Consider the following 18,269-nt stretch of genomic DNA (forward strand, 5'->3'; position numbering starts at 1 on the left):
TTGGAGTCCGGGATCGACAGCTGCAACGCAGGTTACTGGTTTTCACTGGTGGTGGGTTCTCACGTTTGAAACTCGCCGAGCAGCGCAGCCTCGCTGAGTTAGCTGATTGAAGTGTTGCGGGAGATTGAAACGTCGAGACAGCGGGCGATGTCTTCTGCTGTTGGAACGCTCCTGCACTTGAGCGATCTTGCTCTCTCGCTTCCTCTTGATGGTGTGTGCGAGTCTTTTGGTCCCGAGTCGGGGGGCTCGGACAAACGACACAGCAGATTGTAACAGCATGCTGTCAGCCTCCCCTCCTGCTATTGCAGGAGTGACCTCTCTCTCTCCCTCACTAGAGAGAGCCTGTCTGAGATGGACAGCAGTTTTTGATGTTCTGTAGATCATGGTGTCTGGGGGCATTGCTATTGCTTTCATGCTGGGTGGAGAGATTGATGCCTTTTCGCTGGAGAAAGTTGGGGAGGGGGAGGGTCAATGCTTTTGCTGCTGTTGTGCGTGGGAGGGGGTACTTTGGGAGCTCTAACATTTTCTGTCAATCATCCTTTGGGGCTTTTCCCCCATTTCACGGATATCTGCAAAGAGTAAGGATTTCAGGTTGTATACTGTGTACGTTCTCTGATATTAAATTGAACAATTTTATTTAAATATATAACTTGTTATTCAGTTATATGGTAGATTGTTTTTTAAAAATACCTTTAAAACTATTTCCATGAAACCGGCTAATTGGGGCAGCCACTTAATTGGACCAAAATGCACTGGTCCTGTAGCGTCCCTATATATAAAACAATACATACATACGTACTGCAAAAATAGAGCAAGGAAAGAAATAAAAAGTGAGGTAGTGTACACGCGTTCGTGGTCCATTCAGAAATCAGATGGCAGAGGGGAAGAAACTGTTCTTAAAACATTGAGTGTGTGTCTTCAGGCTCCTGTACCTCCCCCTTGATGGTAGCAATGAGAAGAAGGCATGTCCTGGGGGCTGGGGGTCATTAATGATGGACACTGCCCTTTTGAGACTTCGCCTTTTGAAGACATCGTTGATATTGGGGAGGCTGGTGCCCGTGATGGAGCTGGCTGAGTTTGTAACCTTCCGCAGCCTTTTCCAATCCTGTGCAGTGGCCCCTCCATACCCATGATGCAATCAGCTAGATTTATTTATTTGTTTGTTTGTTTATTTGAATGTTACATCCCCCCCTCACAACATTAGGGAGTACAAAACGTTGTGTTATGACTCTGCTGCAACGTGCAAACATGTGAATTTATAAGTCCAGTGGTTTGTAGAAGGATGCTGTCCCGTAGCCTGTTGGTCCTGGCTGTAATACCAGGAACTTTAGATCAATCCTTCAAGGTCTCATGATTCATGCAGCCTCTTAGGTAACAATGGAACCCTGATTTTACATCGGAACTCTTTGAACTTATATACACGAGGAGTAAAAACCTTTAAGTTACGTCTCCATCTAAATGTGCAATTATAGTAATTTATAATGAATATTATGTATAACAGGATAGTCAATATAACATAGAAATGCAGTTGCGTTAGCATGAATTAATCAGTCTGACGGCCTGGTGGAAGAAGCTGTCCCGGAGACTGTTGGTCCTGGCTTTTATGCTGCGGTACCGTTTCCCGGATGGTAGCAGCAGGAACAGTTTGTGGTTGGGGTGACTCAGGTCTCCAGTGATCCTTTGGGCCCGTTTTACACACCTGACTTTGTAAATGTCCTGAATAGTGGGAAGTTCACATCTACAGATGTGCTGGGCTGTCCGCACCAGAGTCCTGTGATTGAGGGAAGTACAGTTCCCACACCAGGCAGTGATGCAGCCAGTCAGGATGCTCTCAATCATACCCCTTTAGAAAGTTCTTAGCATCTGAGGTGAAAGAGATGCTGTGTGCCTTTTTCACCACACAGTCAATATGTACAGACCACAGGAGATCCTCGGTGATGTGGATGCCGAGGACCTTAAAGCTGTTCATCCTCTCAACCCCAGATCCATCAATGTCAATAGGGGGTGGCCTGTCTCCATTCCTCCTGTAGTCCACAATCAGCACCTTTGTTTTCGCAACATTGAGGGAGAGGTTGTTTTCTTGACACCACTGTGTCAGGGTGATGACTTCTTCTCTGTAGGCTGCCTCATTATTATTTGAGATTCGGCCAATCAATGTAGTGTCGTCAGTAAATTTAATTAGATTGGAGCTGTGGGTGGTGACACAGTCATGGGTATACAGAGAGCAAAGGAAGGGGCTTAGTACACAGCCCTGAGGGGCACCTGTGTTGAGTACCAGAGGGAAAGAGGTGAGGGAGCCCACTCTTAAACCACTTGCCGGCTATCTGACAGGAATTCCAGGATCCAGCTACAAAAGGCAGGGTGAAGGCTGAGGTCTCTGAGCTTCTATCAGGCCTGATGTTGGATGCTGAACTGTAGTCCAAGAACAGCATTCTCACAGAAGCATCCTTCTTCTCCAGATGTGTAAGGACAGTGTGTAGAGTTGTGGTTATTGCATCATCTGCCGATCAGTTGCGTCGGTAGGCGAGTGTAGGGGGTCCAGTGTGGATGGCAACATTTGCAGATGAAGTCCTTGACAAGTCTCTCAAAGCATTTGCTTTTTATTGAGGTGAGTGCGACAGAACACCAATCATTCAGACATGTTACCTTTGTCTTTTTAGGTACAGGGACAATGGTGGATGTTTTGAAGCAGGAGGGCACTCTACACTGGGAGAGGGAGAGATTAAAAATGTCTGGGGAACAAAAGGATTTGAGGACATGCACATTCCTGGGATCGCACCAGGCATTATTGACCATGAAGCATACCCCACCAGGGCTGAAATGGCTAACACGAGGGGGGCATAGTTTTAAGGTGCTTGGAAGTAGGAACAAGGGGAAGGTCAGAGGTAAGTTTTTCACACAGAGAGTGGTGGGTGTGTGGAATACAGTGCCAGTGAAGGTGGCAGAGGCAGATACAATAGGGTCTTTTAAGATAGGTACATGGAGCTTAGAAAAATAGAGGGCTATGTGCTAAGGAAATTCTAGGCAGCTTCTAGGGTAGGTTACATGGTCGGCACAACATTATGGGCTGAAGGGCCTGTAATGTGCTGTAAATTTCTATGTTCTAACTCTTCACATTTTTCATCCCTAGCCTGGGAGTATTCAGACCAATCGCAGTGATTTCATGCTGATCCTATTTTAAATCTATAATCATTCTTCCTCATAAGCAGTTACTATTTGTCTTCTTTTCAAATCTGCCTTCACCACTCACCTCTAAACAAAAATCCAAAACTCATTTGGCTTTTAAAGCCAGCAGCCCTTGCCCAAACTCCTTAAACTACTTCACATTTTCTCTTTTGCTATACTTATCCAATCTAATCTCCTCCTTGGGTATAATAAGGTTTCAGAGGAAACCAATAGTCATCTAAACAGGAAGCCACTTTCAAGCCTTTATTCCCTACGGCTTGGGTAGCTCAGATGTGCGCTACCGATTTAAATGAAGGCAACATATAACTCTTACGGGTATTTGTTTTTGAGTACAGGTTGGGAAACAGATGCTTGGAAGCTCAAAATATATGTATTTCAGATTGTGTCCACTAGATGGCGACGAATCGTCACTCGGTGTTTCGGGCTGCACGGTTAAGAATGCTGGGTAGTGATATGATAGGATTGTGACCCTTTCAATCACCCCAGAGGATCTCCCTTTGTGACCTGGGGCATCTCCCTTTTCTCCATGGTTGAAGTACACTTCTTTCTTCAACATCTCCCTGAGCAGCGCCACCATTCCAATGTGCTTCAAGGCCGCCACCAGTGTCCCCGTGCCGAAGAAGTCTTCTGTGTCCTGCCTAAGTGACTACCGTCTCGTTGCACTCACATCCATCATCATGAAGTGTTTCGAGAGGCTCATCATGAGGCACATCAAGACCCTGCTGCCCCCCTCACTGGACCCTCTGCAGTTTGCGTACCGTCCCAACCGCTCAACAGATGACACCAGTGCCACCACCCTCCACCTGGCCCTAACCCACCTGGACAAAAAAGACACATACGTTCGGATGCTGTTCATAGACTTTAGTTCAGCATTCAACACAATCACTCCTCAGAAACTGATTGGAAAGCTGAGCCTACTGGGCCTGAACACCTCCCTCTGCAACTGGATCCTAGACTTCCTGACTGGGAGATCTCAGTCAGTCCGGATCAGGAGCAGCATCTCCAACACCATCACACTGAGCACAGGGGCCCCCCAGGGCTGTGTGCTCAGTCCACTGCTGTTCACTCTGCTGACCCATGACTGTGCTGCAACACACAGCTCGAACCACATCATCAAGTTAGCTGATGACATGACCGTGGTGGGTCTCATCAGCAAGAACGACGAGTCAGCTTACAGAGAGGACGTGCAGCGGCTAACGGACTGGTGCAGAGCCAACAACCTGTCTCTTAATGTGAACAAAACAAAACAGATGGTTGTTGACTTCAGGAGGGCAAGGAGCGACCACTCCCCGCTGAACATTGATGACTCCTCGGTAGAGATCGTAAAGAGCACCAAATTTCTTGGTGTTCACCTGGCGGAGAATCTCACCTGGTCCCTCAACACCAGCTCCATAGCAAAGAAAGCCCAGCAGCGTTTCTACTTTCTGCGAAGGCTGAGGAAAGTCCACCTCCCACCCCCCCCATCCTTATCACATTCTACAGGGGTTGTACTGAGAGCATCCTGAGCAGCTGCATCACTGTCAGTTTCGGGAATAGCACCGTCTCGGATCGCAAGACCCTACAGCGGATAGTGAGGTCAGCTGAGAAGATCATCGGGGTCTCTCTTCCTGCCATCACGGACATTTACACTACATGCTGCATCCGCAAAGGAAACAGCATTATGAAGAACCCTACGTACCCCTCATACAATCTCTTCTCCTTCCTGCCATCTGGGAAAAGGCTCTGAAGCATTCAGGCTCTCACGACCAGACTGTGTAACAGTTTCTTCCCCCAAGCTATCGGACTCCTCAATACCCACAGCCTGGACTGACACCTTGCCCTACTGTCCTGTTTATTATTTATTGTAATGCCTGCACTGTTTTTGTGCACTTTATGCAGTCCAGTGTAGGTCTGTAGTCTAGTGTAGCTTTCTCTGTGTTTATTTTTATTATTACGTAGTTCAGTCTAGTTCTTGTACTGTTTCATGTAGCACCATGGTCCTGAAAAATGTTGTCTCGTTTTTACTGTGTACTGTACCAGCAGTTATGGTCAAAATGACAATAAAAGTGACTTGACTTGACTTGACTTCTTGGTCTCATCCATAGTTCAAGTTTTGTCATTCAACCATAAACATGTATACGTCGGAATGAAACAATGTTCCTTGTGGACCAAGGTGCAAAAAACAGTACAGGTGTCCCCCCCTTTACAAAAGTAGAGCATTCCTATGAAACCTTTCTTAAGTCAAAATGGCATAAAGTGAAGAACCATTAATTTATACGGGAAAAATTTTCATAAAAGTGAAAATCCACTTTGTAATGCAAAAACAGGTTACTAATGTAGGTCTTTTGTAAAAGCGAAGTGGCGTAAAGTGAACATTTGTAAAGCGGGGGGCACCTGTACATATATCACATATGCCGGCTGGAGAAGTAGTGGTGTCAACGCTGGACTTTGGAGCGAAGGCTCCCGAGTTTGGATCCAGCCGGCTCCAGGAAACCTGGAGAGGGATGGGCTCTGCCAGGTTTCAGACGCCCAAGACACATCGTACGATGAGCAATCACCACAATGATCGGTGCAAAGAGCTTGTCATGATGGCGCCCTGACGACTCCACCAGGAGTTAAGGGCACACACACACACACACACACACCACATATACACACACATCACATATACACACTCACACACATCACACACACACACCATACACACACACACATCACATCACACACACACACACACATCACATCACACACACACACATCATACACACACATCACATACACACACACACACACAATCACATACACACACATCAATCACATACACACACACATCACACACACACACATCAATCACATACACACACACATCACACACACATCACATACACACACACACACATCACACACACACACAATCACATACACACACACATCACACACACACATCACACACACACACAATCACATACACACACACATCACATACACACACACCACATAAAATCATATTAACTCAATAATACTAACAGATTAAAAAGTAACATACTGAGACCCTTCTTCAAAATGGGAAAGGAAGGGGGAAGATACCAGAATGAGAGTGAGGGGCAGGAGGATACCTGGAAGATGATAGGTGAAGATAAAGGGCTGGAGAGGATGGAATCTGATAGGAGATGGGAGTGGACCATAGGTGAAAGGGAAGGGAGTATTTTGTGGATGTATAAGTTAAGATAAATTGCATATATAACATATATAGTACCTTGCAAAAGTCAGGCATGTATATGTAGCTAAGCAGCCTAAAACATTTGCGCAGTACTGTAGCAATTTAATGCATTGTACTGGACTGCTGCCACATGAAAAAGAAACAAATTTAATGACTTACGTGAGTGATGATAAACCTGATTCTGATATCAGTGTGGATTGAGAGTGGGGAGTGGGAAGGGGGGAGGGAGAGCGGAATCATGATTGGGAAATGGAGAAGGGAGACGGGAGGGAGTGGGAAGCACCAGAGAGACACTCTGTAGTGATCATCAGACCAATTGCTTGGAACCAAATAACCTTGCTGGTGTATGTCTGCACCCCTGCACTCCTTCTCTGCCACCTGTCACACACCTCTCCCACAGCTCCCCCTCACCATTCCCAACATCCTTTGCTCTGGCCAGATTTACAAAACTTGTTCTCCACTTCATGTTGTATTTATATATATACCTAAGACATTTGCACAGTACTGCAGTCAAATATACAACTGGGTGATGCTACTGGTACTGTCATTAGTAATGTGCACCGGGTGGTGGCAAGGTGTTCAGAAGTCTCACGGCCTGGGGGAAGAAGCTGTTACCCAGCCTAACAGTCCAGGCTCGACAAGAAGCTCAGAGACCTCAGTCTGCACCCTGCCTTGTGCAGCTGGAACCTGGACTTCCTGCCAGGTTACCGGCAGGCGGTGAGGATGGGCTCCCTCACCTCTGTCCCTCTGAACCTGAATACAGAAGCCCCTCAGGGTTCTGTCCTGGGTCCCTTCCTCTACTCCCTATACACCCATGACTGTGCTGCCACGCACAGCTCCAATCTGCTGATCAAATTTGCAAATGGCCTTATTTCCAACACTGATGAGACAGCCTACGGAAGAGAAGTCAACGCCTTGATACTGTGGTGCCAAGAAAACAACTTCTCCCTCAATGCTGAAAAAGCGATTACAGGAGGAACGGAGACACGCGAGTCCCCTTTGACATCAATGGGACTGTAGTTCAGAAGGTGAGTAGTTTCATGTTCCTCAGCATACACATCACCAAAGATCTCACCTGGACTGTACATGCTGGCTATGTGGTGAAAAAAAAACAGTGCCTCTTTCACCTCAGAAGGCTGAAGAGGTTTGACATGTGCCCTCAAATCCTCAGGACTTTCTACAGGGGCACCATTGACTGTCTGTGTCATCACCTGGTATGGGAACTGTACGACCCTCAATCGCTGGGCACTGCAGGGAGTGGTGTGGACAGCCCAGCGTATCGGTGGATGTGAACTTTCCTCTATTCAGGACATTTACAGCAGCAGGTGCGTAAAAAGGGCCCAAAGGATCATTAGAGATTCCAGTCACCCCAACCACAATCTGTTCCAGCTCCTACCATCCGGGAAACATACTGCAGCATTAAAGCCAGGACCAACATGCTCTGGGACAGCTTCTTTCACCAAGCCATCAGATTTATCAATATGCATTGATCTGATTGTGTATCTGACTGTACACTGATCTGATTGTGTATCTGACTGTACACTGATCTGATTGTGTATCCCACTGTACACTGATCTGATTGTATATCTGACTGTACACTGATCTGATTCTATATCTGACTGTATACTGATCTGATTGTTTATCTGACTGTACAGATCTGATTGTATATCCCACTGTACACTGATCTGATTGTATATCTGACTATACATTGATCTGATTCTATATCTGACTGTATACTGACCTGATTGTATATCTGACTGTACACTGATCTGATTGTATATCCCACTGTACACTGATCTGATTGTGTATCCAACTGTACATACAGGTATACAAAACAATTCTGTATACAATCTTGGACAATATCCTCCCACATTTCCTTTCCTTATTGCTTGTACATAATGACGGAGACGCAACATAAAAATTTTTACTCCCTTGGATGTAAGAAATGCAATAAATACCAATACTGTGGTACCTTCTATCTTAGTGGTCACCAACCTTTTGAAGCCCAAGATCCCCTACCTCGGCCTTAGTGAAAGGAAAGATTGACTCCAAATCAATTAGTCACACGCATGCGCCACGGGGCAGAAAACACTGGAAGTAAAACCCCACAACCCAGAAGCAGAAGCAGGGGTTACCATCTTTTTTTTTGCACCAAGGACCAGTTTAATATTGGCAATATTCTTGTGGACCGGCTGACGGGGTTGGGGGGGGGGGTGTTAAACACGACGGGAGTACAACAATACTCAAAGCAGGTTCCTTATGTCCAGTCTATTCCGCAATTTACTTTACGTGGCTCTCAGCACTTACCTGCTGTCCCGCTTGCTCACGTTTTTTCCGCTGAAAAAACTCAACGGGTTTGTCTTTAAGTATGGGGTGCTTGGACTCGGGGTACCAAAGCAGTTCTGAGCGCTTCATTGCCTCATTAGACAGCCTCCGGGCCCAAACTGCAACCTCCCGCCCACCCGCCTGCCACCTTGTCCAGGTGCATCTGTTCCCATACCGGGACGCAGCGATCGCAGTCCAGAGAGAGTGACCGACAGAGCGAGGAGTGTGACAGGACATGTCCGCCCCTCTCATAGGATCTATCGGCTGCCAAGAGTTTGTTTCAGTAGATTGCAATGAGGTAGCTGCTCTAATACCTACAAAATCCTGAGCCTGAATTAGGTCGTCTGCAAATATTTTGGCACCGGATTCCCCATAAACATTCAGTGTGCTGAACAGGTATAGAGACGGCGCCCATCTGTCTGCGCTCCAGGCCAGTGGCAACGGCACTTCTCGCCGGCCGCACAAAGCGGCTGGTTACCCGAGGCCATCCAGTGATCCCTGACGCGCTTGGGTAATGACCTCATGTGCGTCCAAGTTCAACAGTGAGCGTGACAGGGAATGAGGAAAGGTGCAGCTGACTTAATCGTTTCCTCGTGGCCCGGTGGTTGGGGACCAGCGCGTGGCCGGGGGGAGCTACACGCATGCACACCGGGCAGGAAGAATGGAACTAAAACCCCGCAACACGGAAATAATCTCTCAATGGTACTTTTGTATTTATTTTTCATTTTTTTTCGGGATCTGCTGGGAAAGTCTCAAAGATCGACCAGTCGATCACAATCGATGGGTTGGTGACCACTATTCTATCTGGTGGTAGGAGATCAAAGAGATTGCTGGACAGATGGGACAAATTAAATTCCAAGCTGCTGTGTGGGATTTTGAACTCACCTCTCAGAGTCATCAATCCTTTACCCAGTGATCTAATAATGTAACCAGTAGCTACCATACAAATGCACCCATTCTCCAAACAAATTAGCTAGCACTCAGGAAACTGTTCAAGAAACGGCTTTTACCTGAGGTGAAGTATTTTTGAGCTTGTTCTGGATTTAATGTCCCTTCTTTGAGGCACTCTGTAACGATTGTGCTGAAGGTCATCGTCATTTCTGTGAAGTCGTCGTGCCACGCTGCACGGGCCTCTTCCCTCGCTCTTCCGTTGCTCTGTAAAGATGGATTCGTTCACTATGAAGCAGCAAGTGGAACTCACAGACCAGCAACAGCATCCATGAGGCCTTATCAGCAGGAACTCACTGAATGAAAATCTGGGCCTTTTGCTGATGATGGAAGTTCAAGAACAAATTTACCTCTGACACAAGATATTAGAGAGGGAATCCAGTTTTAAAAAAATTGAAGCAGGAAGTGCTGGGAGTATTCAGCAGGTCGGGCAGCAACTGTGGAGAGATTGCCAACCTGCTAAATATTCCCACATTTTCAATTTTTTTTCAGATGTACAGCACCTGTATGTTTTACTTTTTGAAATGGAAACGACAGATTGTGGATGCTAGAGAATGGAGCACCGCAATGGACTGCTGGAGGAACTCAGAGGGTGAATTGACATCTGTGAAGGCAAAGGGAGGGTTGACATTTGACCTGCATCAGTCCTCCACAAAAGCCTCTTCACCCACTCAGTTCCTCCAGCAGTTTGATCTTTTTTTTTAAACTTAGCCCTTCAAACCTGGTTAAGATAAAAGTACATAACAAAATCAAACATTTTGGCTGAAATACTTGATGATGTTTAAATCAAAATCTCACAAAGGCAAATTACAGTGGGTTCCGGGCAATCTGTTCCACGGGGCAGCCCCGTATTTGGGACAACTCTTAAAGAACAAAGCTTATCGAGAAGACTGCTGGGATTCCCTTCGTTTATTTGGGACACAATGCCACTTAATTGGGACAGAAGACTTGCTGGACAGTTTCTAAGTGGTGTCAGTCGCATGCACTGACCTGTATGGCCATAACACTCTATGCTGTGCTTAGAGCGAACAGTCTTTAAATAGTGTCAGGTGTGTGTGTTTGTGTTCAAAACAAAACAATGAATTCTGTCTCTGATGGTTGGTGAGAAGTAAAAGCAGTAAGACAATTTGGAACTGTTTTGTACTCTATGGTTTCCAACATTCAGGCCTGGAGATGCCAGAAACAGCTGGGAGTCAAATCGAAATTACTTCACTACTTCAAAAATCTAGGAATTACTAAGAATTTGAAGGCACCGACAATCATCTTAAAAGTTACAATGAAAATGGAGACTTGGAGGACACAATCATCAATAGCAGTGTAGGAAGGCAGCCCAGTATCTGCATGTGGTGTCTGCCGCTGGTTTTGTTCACTTACAGTCAGTCAAAAGAACCTGGCAGCTTACACTGGATGGATTCGCCCATTAATAGCAATTAGGAACTAATGCACGATTTTATAGTACGTTAGTACTATTGACAGTGTTCTAATGTGTTCTCTATTACATTTAAATACACAATTTGTTACTCAGTTGAATGGTAGCTTGTCTTTTTTAATACCTTTTTAACTATTTCCAGGAAACTTTGGCCAATTGGGTCAAATGTACGGGTCCTGATGTGTCCCAGTTATACGGAATCCACTGGAATGCAGATGCTAGAAATCTGAATGTATCAACAGGTAATGTTGTAAATACCAGGTCAGGTAACAGACAGAAGCAGTGTTAATGGAACAAATCCTCCTGCGAGAAGTTGCAGTTTCAAATAGTCCATAAGACCACAAGACATCATTACACCATTCAGCAAATCGGGTCCGCTCCACCTTTCCATCATGGCCTATTTATTACGCTTCTCAATCCTATTCTCCTGCCTTTTTCCCATAACATTTGACATCCTGACCAATCAAGAACCCATCAACCCTGCTTTAAATATACTGCGCTCAATGACTTGACCTCAATAAGCAACAAATTCACAAATTCACCACACTCTGGCTAAAGAAATTCCTCCTCATCTCTGTTTTAAATGGACATCCTTCTATTCTGAGGCTGTGCCCTCTGGTCCCAGACTCACTCACTGTAGGAAACATCCACTCTATCTATGCCTTTCAATGTTCAATAAGTTTCAATGAGATCTCTTCTTGTTTTTCTAAAAATCAGACCCAGAGCCATCAAATACTACTTGTATGTTAGCCCTTTCATTCCTGGAATCATTCACGTGAAAATGTAGTGCTGTGGCGGCTCATTTCCTAGCGTATGCGAACCGACTCACAATTAGATAGCCTACGGGGGTTTGCGAGCACAGAGCTTTGGAGCCTCTTCGCCATGGGGGGCCGGTTGACAGAGGCTTAAAAGTGAGGCTGAAGTTTTCGAATAAAGTTTTTCCTTCGACTGCAGTTACCGACTCCGTGTCGTAATTTTAGCGCTGTTTGTAGCACACCGCTACAATTGGTGACCCCGACGGTCCAAACGATTTTTGGACCAGAAATGACCGACGCCGCCTCTGTTCATGCGGTTTCGTTGAAACTGCCGGGTTTCTGGACACAGCGCCCGGACCTATGGTTCCAGCAAGCCGAAGCCCAATTCCACGTTCGCCGGATCACCTCAGAAGACACCCGCTACTACTACGTGGTGGGCTCCCTCGACCAGGACACAGCTGCCCAGGTCGCGGAGTTCGTACAGTCGCCCCCGGCAGACGGCAAGTACACGGAATTCAAAGCCCTGCTCCTCAGGACTTTCGGACTCTCACGGCGCGAGCGGGCTGCCCGTTTACTGCACCTGGATGGCTTGGGCGACAGACCTCCATCGGCTTTAATGAATGAGATGTTGTCTCTGGCCGAGGGACACACAGGCCTCATGTTTGAGCAGGCATTCCTGGAGCAGCTGCCCGAGGACATACGCCTGCTGCTGTCCGACGCGGATTTCAGTGACCCCCGGAAGGTGGCAGCCCGGGCGGACTTGCTGTGGAACGCCAAAAAGGTGAGTGGGGCGTCCATCGCACAGATCTCCCAGCCACGCTCCCGGCAGCAAACCAGTCCAGGCCCGGCCGCAGAGCCCACTAACCCCCGGCCCAATGACCACTGGTGCTTCTACCACCAGCGGTGGGGCGCAGAAGCCCGCCGTTGCCGCCCGCCCTGCGAGTTCCCGGGAAACGCCAGGGCCAGCCGCCGCTGATGGCTACGGCGGCTGGCCATCGGGATAGCCTCCTGTATGTGTGGGATAGCAGGTCGGGACGCCGCTTTTTAGTCGATACTGGGGCTGAGGTCAGCGTTTTACCTCCGACAAGTTACGACACTCGCAGCAGGGCACCGGGTCCCCCCCTGAGGGCCGTGAATGGCAGCACAGTAAGGACCTATGGCACCCGTCAGGTGCAGCTACAGTTCGGCTCCAGCCAGTTCACGTGGGACTTCACACTGGCCGCCGTAGCCCAACCGCTTCTGGGTGCGGATTTTTTGCGAGCTCACAGCCTGCTGGTTGACCTGCCCAGGAAGAGACTGGTACACGCCGAGACCTTTCAGACGTTCTCCCTGGGCGCGGCCCAGTTGCCAGCCCCTCACCTCGGCTCCATCACGCTGTCCGACAACGACTTCACCAGGGTCATGGCGGAGTTCCCATCGGTTCTGGCACCGCAGTTCACAGCAGCCATGCCCAGGCACGGCGTACAGCACCACATCCCGACACAGGGACCACCCCTCCATGCCCGTGCTCGGCGGCTTCCCCCGGACAAGCTCCGACTGGCGAAGGAGGAGTTCCAGAGAATGGAGGAATTGGGGATCATCCGGCGGTCCGACAGCCCCTGGGCTTCCCCCCTGCACATGGTGCCCAAAGCGACGGGGGGCTGGAGACCGTGCGGCGACTACCGCAGGCTGAACGAGGCTACCACACCGGACCGCTACCCTGTGCCGCACATTCAGGACTTTGCGGCAAACCTGCACGGCGCCCGGATCTTCTCCAAGGTCGACCTTGTCCGAGGGTACCATCAAATCCCGATGCATCCTGACGACGTCCCCAAGACGGCTCTCATCACCCCGTTTGGCCTCTTCGAGTTCCTCCGCATGCCGTTCGGCCTGAAGAATGCCGCACAGATGTTCCAGCGGTTAATGGACGCGGTGGGACGGGACCTGGACTTCGCGTTCATCTATTTGGATGACATCCTCATAGCCAGCGGCAGTCGTCAGGAGCATCTGTCCCACCTCCGTCAACTCTGCGCCCGACTGAGTGAGTACGGTCTTACAATTAACCCTGCCAAATGCCAGTTCGGACTCGATACCATTGACTTCCTGGGCCACAGGATTACTAAAGACGGGGCAACCCCTCTGCCCGCTAAGGTAGATGCGGTCCGCCACTTCCCCCGACCCACCACGGTCAAAGGCCTTCAGGAATTCGTAGGTATGGTCAATTTCTACCGCCGCTTCCTCCCTTCAGCTGCCCGGATCATGCGCCCCCTGTTCGCCCTGATGTCGGGTCCGAGCAAGGACATTACCTGGGACGAGGAGTCCGCCGCCGCTTTCGTTCAAACGAAGGAAGCTTTGGCTGACGCCGCAATGCTAGTACATCCCAGAATGGACACCCCTACCGCCCTCACAGTGGACGCATCAAACACGGCAGTCGGTGGGGTGCTGGAGCAGCTCATCGCAGGTCGCTGGCAACCCCTGGCGTTTTTCAGCAAACACCTGCGGCCACCCGAGCTCAAGTACAGTGCTTTTGACCGGGAACTGTTGGCGCTCTACCTGGCAATCCGGCATTTCAGGTACTTCCTAGAAGGTCGGCCCTTCACCGCGTTCACGGACCACAAACCGCTTACCTTTGCGTTTACGAAAGCATCCGACCCCTGGTCATCCCGCCAGCAACGCCACCTGTCCTACATCTCTGAATACACAACGGATGTCCGGCACGTCTCGGGTAAGGACAATGTCGTGGCGGATGCGCTCTCTCGCCCTACCGTTCATGCCCTTTCCCAAGGGGTAGACTTTGAGGCACTGGCAGAGGCACAGCAGGTAGATGAGGAGATTCCGAGTTACAGGACTGCAGTCTCTGGTTTGCAGCTCCAGGACTTCCCCGTGGGCCCAGGTGAGAGGACCCTACTCTGTGACGTCGCCACCAACCAGCCCCGTCCGGTCGTCCCCGCAGCCTGGCGGCGACGGGTTTTCGACTCCATTCATAACTTGGCGCATCCCTCCATCCGGACAACTGTCCGGATGGTTTCCAGCAGGTTCGTTTGGCACGGACTCCGCAAACAGGTCAGTGAATGGGCCAGGACGTGCATGCACTGCCAGACGGCCAAGGTGCAGCGGCACACCAAAGCCCCACCGCAGCAGTTCCATCCCGCCCACCGGCGTTTCGACCACATTCATGTGGATATCGTGGGCCCCCTGCCAGTGTCGCGCGGAGCGCGTTACCTCCTGACTATCGTGGACCGGTTCACAAGATGGCCAGAGGCGGTCCCGCTCACCGACACCACCTCCGAATCTTGCGCCCGAGCCCTGATCGCCACCTGGATATCCCGCTTTGGTGTACCAGCCCACATTACCTCCGACAGAGGCGCCCAGTTCACCTCCAGCCTGTGGTCAGCTATGGCCAGCCTTTTGGGGACTCAGCTGCACCACACCACTGCCTACCACCCACAGTCGAACGGGCTAGTGGAGCGTTTCCACCGTCACCTGAAGTCGGCCCTCATGGCCCGCCTGCGAGGAGCCAACTGGGCGGACGAGCTTCCCTGGGTCCTTCTCGGCATCCGCACAGCGCCCAAGGACGACCTGCACGCCTCGTCGGCCGAGTTGGTATACGGCGCGCCCCTGGCCGTCCCCGGGGAGTTCCTACCAGCCCCGAGGGGGCAAGAGGAAGAACCCGCTGCAGTCCTGGGCAGACTTCGCGAGAAGCTCGGTAACCTGGCCCCCATACCCACTTCACAGCATGGGCGGCACCCGACCTGCGTACCCAAAGACCTACGGAACTGTAAGTTTGTGTTTGTACGAAGGGGCGGGCATCGGCCACCGCTGCAGCGGCCATATGAGGGGCCGTTTACGGTGCTCCGGAACAACGGGTCCACGTTCGTGCTGGACGTTGGGGGGAAGGAGGAGGTTTTCACGGTGGACCGCCTCAAGCCAGCCCATGTGGACCTGGCGCAACCGGCCGAGTTTCCGGCGCCTCGGCGCAGAGGCCGACCTCCCAAGCAGGTTCTGGCCCAGGCTGTGGACATTGGGGGGTGTATCGCCGGTTCTGGGGGGGGGTTATGTGGCGGCTCATTTCCTAGCGTATGCGAACCGACTCACAATTAGATAGCCTACGGGGGTTTGCGAGCACAGAGCTTTGGAGCCTCTTCGCCATGGGGGGCCGGTTGACAGAGGCTTAAAAGTGAGGCTGAAGTTTTCGAATAAAGTTTTTCCTTCGACTGCAGTTACCGACTCCGTGTCGTAATTTTAGCGCTGTTTGTAGCACACCGCTACAGTGCATGTATTTGAATGCAGAAGTTACTTGCTCACAGATGGACACATGACCTCAGAATGTATCGTGTTATGACCTTGCACCTTACTGGCTACCTTTCTCTGTAGCTGTTACCCTTTATTCTACGTTAATTATTGCTTAACTTTCAATGTGCTGTGTAATGAATTATCTGTACCAACAGTGTGTAAGACAAGCTTTTCACTGTATTCAGTCTTTGTTCAAAGGGAGTTCTTTTCCAAGCTTCTTGGGAAAAGCCTTGCAACGTGGGACCCAAGACTCCTGCACCTTCCCCCAGCAGCAGCGAGGGAGAGGGGGACCGGTCAAATACAGGCAGACGTCACTCACCACCTGACCACCTTCTGCTCTTGTTCTTGTCGATTTCAAACTTGTCTGATGCTTTAATCGCCGAGAAGTAATGAAGCCGAACGTGGGTTCACGCTCCGCATTTAGGCTGCGCACGCTGCTTTCAACCTTGCCGAATTCCCCCAGGGACAGCAAAAGTGCCAGAATGCACAGTCGGCCCAAAAGCGCATCATCAAAGTGTAAATTACAGGCTCCAAGCGCATGCAGTTTAGTAGTAGTAGAATACTTAAAAGAAGAAGAAGTAGTTTTATAAACTGTCTGCAGGATGTTGCCATTGGTTGTGCCGGTTGCTGGCACCATTTTGAAACCCAATATATGGTGGAAATACTCTCGTAAAATAACTGATGCAGTAAGATAGTGTGAAGGGAATAATGGGTCCACTGAAATATAATTGAGCCCTCATTCTGGTAACACCTCTAACTCTGAGCCAAAAGGTTTAGAGTTCAGTCCCATTCCAGAGAGCCAAGCCAAGCCAAGCCAAGCCAAGCCAAGCCAAGCCAAGCCAGATTCTACTCTTCAGCTTTCTCCCCATCTCTCTATTAGTTCTATTAAAATTCCAACTCATGTGTGTAAAGCAGCTTCCTCACCCACAACCTTTACCTTTTATATCTGATTCTCCCAGATAATTCATTAAGGCCCCTCATTACCTGTGGATAATTGTTTGTCTGGGGTGGATAACTGTTTGTCAGGTTGGAGGCCGGTGACTAGTGGTGTGCCTCAGGAATCTGTACTGGGTCCAGTGTTGTTTGTCATATACATTTGTAAAGGGGGTTTCTTTTTTTCCTTTGTTACTGTTGGGAAAAGGTTTCTTCGTTTTGTTAAAAGCAGGAATGTTTCTTTGTTGTGAGAGAGTGCTGGAAGCTTGTTTGTTACAATTTACTGATAACGAGAATGGTATTCCTTTGTAAACCAAATGGGGATTAATGTTCTTTCTTCTGAGTCTGTAAGCTTTTGTTGATGGGCTTTTGGGGAGATTGGCGCGAGGGGGTCGAGACAGAGGACGCAATGCTGTAAGCTGGGCGAGGATCGGACCCCAAGCGGGGGTCCGAGGGCGGGAGGTACTCCGAGGAGGGGGGATGAAGCTAGATGTGCTTGGTTGACCATGTCGGAGGGTCCTGAGCTGCAAGTCGAGGAGTTCGGAGGGGATCGAATGGTGGCCAGAAGACTTCAGTAATTGAGCTCCAACGGTTGTGCACGAAGTGGTTTGGACTTTGATAAGTTTGGCGCCTTTTCTTTATTTTTTCTCTTCATATATACTGTATCGTTATTAATCACTTAGTTATAGTAACCTTTATAAATTGTACTCATTTAATCGCATATGGTGTACTGTCTGTTTTTGGGCAAGGCGGGGACATCACACAGCATCCACACCAGCTGATTACCCAGTTTGGCGGGGCCGAAGGCTGCTCCCCCTAGACGAGAACGAGTGTGAGCGAGCCTGAGGTGACCCAGGGGGTTACACATTAATGATCTGGATGATGGGATGGTAAATTGAATTAGTAAGTATGCAGCAAATACTAAGGTAGGTGGCGTTGCAGATAATGAAGTAGGTTTTCAAAGCTTGCAGAGAGATTTAGGCCAGTTAGAAGAGTGGGCTGAAAGATGGCAGATGGCGTTTAATGCTGATAAGTGTGAGGTGCTACATTTTGGTAGGACTAATCAAAATAGAACATACATGGTAAATGGTAGGGAATTGAGGAATGCAGTAGAACAGAGTGATTTAGGAATAATGGTGCATAGTTCTCTGAAGATGGATCTCATGTGGATAGGGTGGTGAAGAAAGCTTTTGGTATGCTGGCCTGTATAAATCAGAGCATT

The 18,269-nt window shown here is 49.1% G+C and overlaps 1 protein-coding gene across 1 annotated transcript in view; it reads right to left on the reverse strand.

Moving 5' to 3' along the window:
• Positions 1-18,269, reverse strand: part of LOC132391137 (NACHT and WD repeat domain-containing protein 2-like) — a 67,334-nt gene that overhangs the window by 20,204 nt on the left and 28,861 nt on the right. Inside the window, exon 5 of the mRNA XM_059963953.1 lies at positions 9,721-9,865. Within this exon, the coding sequence (XP_059819936.1) occupies positions 9,721-9,865 (145 nt within the window). The remainder of the gene's footprint in view (positions 1-9,720; positions 9,866-18,269) is intronic.

The sequence above is a fragment of the Hypanus sabinus genome, chromosome 3 (genome assembly GCF_030144855.1).
Source record: "Hypanus sabinus isolate sHypSab1 chromosome 3, sHypSab1.hap1, whole genome shotgun sequence".
Lineage (NCBI taxonomy): Eukaryota > Metazoa > Chordata > Chondrichthyes > Myliobatiformes > Dasyatidae > Hypanus > Hypanus sabinus.